The sequence below is a fragment of the Macadamia integrifolia genome, unplaced genomic scaffold (assembly GCF_013358625.1).
Source record: "Macadamia integrifolia cultivar HAES 741 unplaced genomic scaffold, SCU_Mint_v3 scaffold595, whole genome shotgun sequence".
NCBI classification, from domain to species: Eukaryota; Viridiplantae; Streptophyta; class Magnoliopsida; order Proteales; family Proteaceae; genus Macadamia; species Macadamia integrifolia.
The window spans coordinates 439770-448976 of record NW_024870494.1 but is presented as its reverse complement, the minus strand read 5'-3'; the positions used below and the strand labels follow the sequence as shown (position 1 = coordinate 448976).

General features: G+C 37.3%; 2 protein-coding genes across 2 annotated transcripts; one reads left to right on the top strand and one right to left on the bottom strand.

Moving 5' to 3' along the window:
- The first annotated feature begins 248 nt into the window (after positions 1-248).
- On the top strand, positions 249-3647 carry LOC122069361 (transcription elongation factor TFIIS-like). Its single transcript, XM_042633357.1, has 2 exons — positions 249-701; positions 2446-3647. Exons 1-2 carry the CDS (start codon positions 534-536, stop codon positions 3388-3390), a joined length of 1113 nt encoding a protein of 370 aa, XP_042489291.1. The 5' UTR covers positions 249-533; the 3' UTR covers positions 3391-3647.
- Positions 3648-6318: 2671 nt separating this feature from the next.
- Positions 6319-6804, bottom strand: LOC122069399. Its single transcript, XM_042633408.1, has one exon. It carries the CDS (start codon positions 6802-6804, stop codon positions 6319-6321), a length of 486 nt encoding a protein of 161 aa, XP_042489342.1.
- Between the last annotated feature and the right edge of the window lie 2403 nt (positions 6805-9207).

Genomic DNA, 9207 nt, shown 5'->3' with positions numbered 1-9207 from the left:
TTCTAAATATATATATATATATATATATAAAAGAAAGAAAAGAAAAGAAAAAAGGTCAAGGCACGTGGACGATCACACTCGTGTGTCGCAGTCTTACTCGATATTCTCCGGCGACCAGTTAAACGAAACAACTTGTATTAGCGATCTTCTACAGGTGCTAAATATTGTCCGTGGATGTCACGTGTCATAGGCAATGAAGTTGCAGTAGCCGCTAGATTTATACATGTCAGACGAAAATTCTGGTATCCTCTTCTCCACTCGACTCCTAAAATAACCAGGGTTTGACGAGTTCGAAACTTGAAACAGAGGAATCAAAGCTGCTCCCACCCACACATTGGGTATCGTATCAGTATTTAATAGAGCTTCTGCTCTGTTGTGAGTCTTTTTCTCGGTATAGGTTTCTGTTATTGTGTTCTTCATTTTCTCCTATTTGCTCTGGAAGATGTTAGGGAGATATCTAGGAGTGAGGTTTCTGTTATATCTATTCTCACTTCTTCTGATTATCCTGGGTTTTGAGCTGCGGCTTTGAACGGATGGAGAAAGAACTTGTTGAGTTGTTCGAAGCGGCGAAGAAGGCTGGAGATGCTGCTGCAACGGATGGGCCTTCTTCCTCTGGTGGATCTGAGGAAACTCGATGCATTGATGCTTTGAAGCGGCTGAAGGATTTTCCTGTCACAAAGGATGCTCTCGTTGCAACGCAGGTATCATCTCCTTGTCGAGCTTAGATCGTATTTTAAGATATATGATACGTTTGGGTGATTCCTGTAATGTAGTAGAACGCCAGTTTTGTATATCGTTCAATATTTTGAGATTGTGGAGGTTAGGGTTTCTTGGAGTTTAGAATATCGTTTTAAAACCGAGGGGTTCCTGAATCCTGGTTTCTAAGTAACTCAAACGTTATAACATTTCTGATTTGGAAATTGGATAGAAATTTCTGAGGTGTATTGGAGATAACGAGAAAATAAATGCAGAGCGAGCTACTGAGCCACTGATAAGAAACCATTTTTGAGCTAACGCAGTGATTTTGAATTTGGTGCATTGCAGGAGAATCATTGTCCTTGTTCTTTTGGGTTTTAGGCTCTTTTGTGCTTGGTTTTGAACAAATGTTTTCTGGGTAGTATCTTGATGGTTTTGAAGTGTTCTAGGGAAGCTGTGTTCATTTGCTTTGGGTAAATAATGATTCGGCTCTGATCAAGGTTTTAGTTTACGGCATCGGCCGATACCGATAAGTCATAACGATACTGCCATCCATACACTATATATATCGGGTCCATTCCAGTACAAAATATTATTTGAGAAAAATAGCCACCTTTTGATCGTACCGGCCGATACGTATTGCTGCCTTAGATACGTTACCAATACCTAAGTCCATGGCTATGATTAATCCCTTAGGTCTGTATTTAATTCTTGGTTTGTTCCCTCTATTGTTTCTTATAACTTATTTATGCTTACTGTGGTGATGCCCTTAACTGGTTATGTTTTGGTGAATAACAAAACACTATGAATTAGAATGGGTAAGGTTTTAATTCCTCCACAAAATTTTAGTATTGTTTTCATTCTGAATTCTTTCATTGTAAATTTTATGAAATTTCAAACCGATAAGCTTCATGAAATCAAGAAAGTTATATGTTTTGGATTAGAGGAGAAAGAAAGCCGAAGAAATAGTGAGGGGAAAAAGGGATATTGGAAGTCAAAACTATTAAGGAGCATATAGATAAGATGACTGAAAATTAGGAAAGACAATGAGTTATTAGAAAAAAAAAAAAATGATGGGGTGTTTTTGTTTGGGCTGGGCCTCTGATTTGATCCTTAAGTTCCTGGTGGATTTCCTACCAATATTTGTTAGTCCTTTTGTCTTTATGAAATAACATTCTTTCGTCCATTTCAGTTCTGTTGAAGATGTAAAATCTTGGTACCAACCTAGGCCTAGACAGCCTGAACTGATGGTCAGGAAATTCTTAACTCTTCAAATTTTTTCTCCCTCCTCCTTTTCTCTCCATCTTTGTTAGTACATTAGCCTTCTTTTTGATGTCTTTCAGTTTAGATTTTTTTCATCCTCTGTTTTCAAAACTGGTTTAATACTTTATGATTCTGTCCGAAATTTGAACCTTAAAACTGCTTTGATCATGGGCGAACTTGGTGTACTAGGTTTATACCTTGTGGTTGTAGGCCAGTTGATCCTGAAATCTGGGGTCATTGATTAGTACCGAATTCATATTTACATTTGCAATACCTCGACATGTGGATTCTCAGCCACTTCTTTTTTGCATTCACAAAACACCAACATTCGGACTCTTTTTCCTAATCAATGTTAGAATTGCAACAAGGGTCTGTGAGGTTAGAATTTTTTGCCGTTGGTTGTTGGATCTCTCCCACCCCACCCCAAATGCTATTCAAAATTTTCATTCCTGTTGCCCTTTTTCACACGGTTTATTTTACTTTCAGGTTGGAAAACGTGTTCGGTGTCTCACAAAGCACCCTAGGGCAAAGATCCAGGCTGTGGCTTCTGACTTGATTGAGACATGGAAAAAAGTAATCATGGAGGAAACAGCCAGAAATAAGAAAAATGGAAGCTCAGAGTCTCAGATTGTCAAGGTTGAGAAGGTCCAAAAGGTGGATCCCATGAAGATTGAGAAGGTGGCAAAGGCCAAAACTATTGATCAGGGCGAGAGAATAAAATCTGAGAAGCCTTCATTTTCAGATACTATCAAGGTTGAGAAGATTGAGACTGTCAAGGTGGAGAAGAAGAGTACTGGGAGTGAGTTTGTTAAGGTTGAAAGGGTATCCAAAGAGTGCAAGCAAACTTCTGGAATGAAGAAACATCCACAAGCCTCTAATGGCCCTCCAAAGTTGACGTCAATGACCAAATGCAATGATGCTTTGCGTGACAAGTTCCGGGAAATTCTTGCAGAGGCCTTGTCCAAAGTTTCTAGTGAGGTATCTGAAGATATTAGAGATGAAGTAAATGCTTGTGACCCAGTCCGGGTTGCTGTATCTGTGGAGTCTGTGTTGTTTGAGAAATGGGGCCGGACTAATGCGGCACAAAAGTTTAAATACAGATCTATAATGTTCAACATGCAAGATTCAAAAAATCCAGATTTGCGGAGAAGAGTCCTTCTTGGACATATCAAGCCAGAGAGACTTCTTGTGATGAAACCTGATGAGTTAGCAAGTGATGAAAGGAGACGACAGAACAACCAAATAAAGGAGAAGGCTTTATTTGAATGTGAGCGGGCGGGTGCTGCAAAAGCCACAACAGATCAGTTCAAGTGTGGGCGATGTGGGCAGCGGAAGTGCACTTACTATCAGATGCAAACGCGGAGTGCAGATGAACCTATGACTACCTTTGTAACATGTGTAAACTGCAACAGCCATTGGAAGTTTTGTTAGTTGGTTTTCTTTGGAACCTAACATCCGTGTGGGACAGATTGGCTTAGATATTGAACTCTGAAGCTACATCCCAACTTTTTTTCTTATATCAATCATTTGTTCATTTAGTCTTTTGAGATTTTCTTTTAATGGATCATTCTAATGTAGGGATTAAGATGAATCTGCTTCAGGAGGCGAAGTTTTTGAGTAAGTTTCTTGTACTATGGATGCATGAAGAGTATGGTCATCAATGGTCATAAATGTTCCTGTTCCCTCTCTATGGTAAACGGTTAATGATACCCCTGTATTCTTTCTGATACCAATAGATAATGATACTCCTGTATTGTTTTCTGATACCAATAGACTAAGGATTTGGTTATCGGTATCAATTCCGATACAATATCGATTTAGATTGGATTGGATTAGTCAATTTTGCATTTATTTTTAATAAATTTAGAATTTTTTTTTTTCTAATGATTTTACCCCTGTTCATATAATGATACCTAAGTTGTATTGGATCGGATAGAAGAACATTTCTTTTGCTCCCCTCGATTAATCTTTGGAGAGGTTAGCATAGTAATCCATCGTCATGGTCTCCACTTAAATTGTAGATGCACAGATGGGGAATCGAACTTAGATCGTACGTCTATTCATACAATCTCCAATTTGTTCTAACCATCTGGTCTCCTTCACACCATTGAAGCTTATAGAGAAAGAAATTGTTCTCTGCCCCAATGAAAGTGTTTTCTTAGACTTTTTGATTTTGTAATCGCTTTATGGAAAGCCGGCGGATCAGTAATATGTATCAATTTCAATCATTATCAATACGGTATGGCCAATTCAGTATCAATACTTAGAACTATGGTGGAGACCTTCCAAATCCCTTGGTCTCTCTCTTGACCGTGGGTGTGGGAAAGTTTGCTCCATAACTTCACATCTATTGATGGGTGAAGTACATTAACTTTTTGCCAAATAAGTGAGAGTTCTCTAAGCTTAAGGTGTTTGGTACATCATCTCATATGTATTAATTTATCAAGAAATGAACGGTTTATGATCTTGCGGTCCATGTGCCCAGACACAGAGGGCAATGAAATGACTTCCCTTTCTCTGTAAATACAAAAATCCCACCCCTGTTGATGTTCATGTTTGCATCCTAATTAACCCCCATGTTAACGTAAGGGTTGCGCGACCAAGAAGTGTTCTTTCCACCTTTATTTATTTACTTGTTCTTTCCAAAAAGAAAAAAGACCCCTTTGTGAGAGGGTGCAGGAAACAACTTAGGCAAATAATTATTATCTTGAGAAAATAAAAGGCTGGGGATCAAGGAATTGTTCCATTCATGATTTCTGAATACAATCCATTATTTTTTCATTTCCACGACACGTTCTTTCCCTTAGGCTCTTTGCAGTTGCACTGAGAATTTAAAGGAAAGGGAAGTTAAATTTTCATACTTTAAAAAGAAATGTTTATAATCATTACTCCATATGATAGTATAAACTACTTAATTTTTTTAACCGTATTTAGTAATGATAAATTTTACGTATGATTTTTATTTACGTATTATAGGAAAGGGTTTTGGATGCAAAGTAGACTGAAAATTTATAACAAAATATGAAATGATTTGAAGTTAATTTTCAAGTCACATGGATAATGATTACATATATATTTTTTTTAAGTATAAAAATTTCACTTCCCTTCCCTTTAGTTCTCCTTATAGCCAAACATAGCCTTAATGTGAACACGTTTGTTATGGATCTCAAATTCTTAACGGTGAATTTGTCGTCATCTCCCTATTTGTTGGATGTTAAAAATGTCTGTTATTATTCCACCCAAAAAAAAAGAAACCTTTCACTATCTCCAACATTCATCCAAGCGCAATGAAGGCCATAGTGAGAGAAATCCTCCTTAAATATGCTTAAAGAAAAGATTGGAAAAAGAGGGATCGAAATTTCATCGCATTTGTTCATGAATTGTGTAGTGAACAATCTAGCATGGGTGCATGGATCAAAGCAGGAAACATCATCATCCTGAGGTTGATATTTTGACTACCCAATTGCTCTTATGGCACCACATGTTGCTACAAACAAGATCCTTATCTAAATCGAATGGTAATCTGCAAATCAATCTTATTCAAAGTATGGGAGAGAAAATAATAAAATAATTTATATAAGACTCATAATGTAATTATCATGGAAAAATAATATAATAACTGAAAAATAGTAATAGTACATTCTGATTAAGACAAATTTGGAGAGAATCCAACCTCATAAACTTACAAGGTAAGAAAACGATCATACTAATCCACATTAAATATCTTTCAATGGAATCAACTGCTCATATGTCTGATATAGGATTGTGTTAAGTTTTTCTCAAATTCTTAACCCTGTTGGAGGAATATATAATGTACTATCGTCTTATTGTACAGATCATAGTAATTTAGGGGAGTTTTCGAGTCGTTGCTTGAGTGTAATCTATCTGACAATATATCACATCAGTGTGTGAACCTCGTTAAATCTCTGTACATTGTGCGGATCTATTTTTGTTCATTTTCGTATTAGTTGGTGTTTGCTTATAACATATTGTAATATGTCATTACGCTTTCAAATCGATGTTTTCGATGGTAAGGTCTTTGCCTGACTGTTAGTAATTCTTACTACGCGAGGGTTGAACGAGTTCAAACGTACGATTCTTATTTAACACCTCAAAACTAAATACGATCTATACAGATTGATAAACTCTCATTGATGGATCAACGAAATAGATTTCAGCAACCCCCACCCAAAGAAATAACTATTGAACTGAAATTAGAAACGTAGAGATGCCTACATATACTTCATATTTTGATCATGGAATATGGATGAGTGGACTACAGAGGAATGTTTGTTACTAGTGGCCAGGGGAGGAGAGACTTAAAGAGTACAAAATGAAACTACTAAAATATGCAAACGATTAGGGACTGATAGCTTCACTGCGTTGCTTGAGAGCCTGGAAGACGCGAGAGCTCTTTTCGAAGATACGAGCCCTCCGATTGTAATCTGTGGGCTCTCTCCCCTGGTCGCTTCCAAGGATTGCCTCATCTTCCAAGCATTCAATCACCTCCACTATTCCTTTCCTCTCTCCACACCTCTTATCGCCTCTCACTTCCTCATAAACCTCATATCCTAACTTCTTCCATTCCTCTGCGTTCATTTCCGCTTCTTCTTCCTCAACTCCTGCTTCTACTTTTCCCTTCGACGATGTCACCGGAGCTACAGATTCCGGCAATCCCAACCTCGCCGATAAACCTGTGAAAGGAATTCCATTTTGAAAAGACAGAGCAGACCAGGAATAGTGTGAAGGTGAAGGTGAAGGTGAAGGTCTAGTGTGGATTCGGAGATGGCGAGTGGTGATTGATTGAATTTGATGATGGAGTTGAAACAGGGTCTGGGATTCCATGGCGGCTAGTTTCAGAGAAACTGTTAAAACTTACGGGAAGTAGTTAACTAGGGCTTGAGATGAGTTGGAGTTGTGACACTTGGATGGGCTTATATAGTAGACGGAGGTTTCCCTATGATTTTTTTTTTTTTTTTTATTTCCTATGATTTATTCCAAAGCAAAAGTTGGGATTACGTAGCATCGTGTAGTGAAAACTGCCACGTAACAAATAGGAGAGTGGCCCACTTTATTTTATTTTTGGGTATACAAAATATATATTAGAGATATGGGTTGGGACTTGGATTCTCGCAAGATAGCGGCTGGACTCTGGAGTGCATTCAATGCCTATAAACGCTTTGGATTGCATGTGATCATTTTGAGTTATGTACTTAAGCATTTTTGACTGTTAGATGCGTGTCAGACACCTTATTGTCCTATAGAGAAATTCAATCTATATGAGTGAGGCTTCTTTGATTAAAAAAAAATGCGTAGAAGAATACATCAATGGCATGAGACAAAATGATATGAGACATTATAAGGTAACATGGAATTACATTAGAGAAGGTTTATTTCAACTTTGTAAATAAGGGTTGGAGGTGTAATCAATGATAAGACATTGAGCAGTGAGTAGGAATGTAGGATCGTCAATACTTGAAATCGTGAATATAACGATGACACAAGACTCTAATTATAGGATCATATCATTAAAAGAGAAGGAGTTCTCCGATCGAATAAAGTGAAGGAAAACTAATCATATTTAACCCACATGACCCAATTTCTTTGAATCCGACTCTTCTATGGTGAAGCTTAATTTGATCCCATTGTACTCTGTGATTCCCGTTATATCTACTCACAGGGTCCACCAGGTGTGCTAGGAATTGCCATCAATAGGTCCACGCTTGGTAATGGAAAATCACCGATTTTGACAAAGTCAGATTAGCTCCCCACATGGGGACAAGTGGGAACAGATATCACACCCTCCATGGATGTGGGTCTTGCCCATGGAGGCAGGTCCCTGGAATGGTGTGAGAACTGTCCCCACTCATCTCCACGTGGGGTCCACCCATCCCACTTGTGGAGCAAACTTGTAATAGGACGATGGGATAAGGGGTGGGAGGTTACCAAATGGGGAGAATATCCGGATTCCTATAGATTTCATTTTCAAGTGACACTTAATCATGGGAAGTGTATGACATAATCAATACACCATTAGGTTGCGTGTGGTAATAATCTAGAAAACCTTTTTCCGCTTTATTGGAACAGAAAAATGGAATAAAATATTTGATGTCAACTTAGTTTTTTCGTTATTTTTTAACAAATAAAAAGAAAGAAAGCTAGAAACGTAAAATGATGGAACGAAAAAACTTTATTCTCGTTTAAAAAAAAAAAAAGGTTAATATTCCTGAAATAGATTCACCAACTATCAAAAAAAAAATTTTTTTGTTTTAAAATAGCATTTTAGCACAGAAACTAAAAATTCTATTTTTAACACGAAACATCGTTTCTGAACCTAATTGACTACCAAATACAGTCTTAGCCATAATCTATGTGATGTGATGCTTTGTTTTCGGGTGGGGTCGGGTGGAATATATTATATGGTCTGATTCAATGTTCAGTACTATGTGGGTCCATTGGTTAGAGGATTGGAGCGATCAAGACAAAAGGCATTGGAATTTTCAATTAGGGGTGTGGGTGTCCTACCATTTATGTCCTTTTACAAGAAAAATAAAGACTGCCCCTATTTTGTGGAGAAGGGTAATTCCAATTTCCAACCTGATTATAGATGTTCAACCAAGAAAATTTCATTTCGATTCATTCCAGGTTTCAGTGGTAATCGTTCCTGAAACAGATTCATCAACCATCATTTTTTTGTTTTAAAATAACATTTTGACACAAAAACTAAAAATTCTATTTTTAACACGAAATGTCGTTTCTAAACCTAAATGATTACCAAACGCAGCCTTAGTCTTAATCTATGTGATGTTTTCTTTTTTTTGTGGGGGTGGGGGGGGTGAATATGTGATATGGTCTGATTAGTGTTCAAACATCTTGTACTATGTGGGACCATTGGTTCTAGGATTGGAGCGATCAAGACAAAAGGCATTGGAATTTTCAATTAGGGGTGTCCTACTATTTATGTCCTTTTACAACAAAAATAAATACTACCCCTATTTTGTGGAGAAGGGCAATTCCAATTTCCAACCTGATTAGAGATGTTCAACCAAGAAAATTTCATTTCGGTTCATTCCAGGTTTTAGTGGTAATCGTTCTTGAAATAGGTTACCAACCACCATTTTTTTGTTTTAAAATAGCATTTTGGCACAGAAACTAAAAATTATATTTTTAACACGAAACGTCGTTTCTGAACCTAAATGATTACCAAACGCAAGCTTAGCCTTAATCTATGTGATGTGATTTTTTTTT

Bases quoted from the DNA above. Each gene is read 5' to 3' on its own strand.
- LOC122069399 (XM_042633408.1), bottom strand. From the start codon at position 6,804: ATGGAATCCCAGACCCTGTTTCAACTCCATCATCAAATTCAATCAATC.
- LOC122069361 (XM_042633357.1), top strand. From the start codon at position 534: ATGGAGAAAGAACTTGTTGAGTTGTTCGAAGCGGCGAAGAAGGCTGGA. The intron at 702-2,445 runs GTATCATCTCCT...TTTTACTTTCAG, and splicing joins ATGCTCTCGTTGCAACGCAG to GTTGGAAAACGTGTTCGGTG.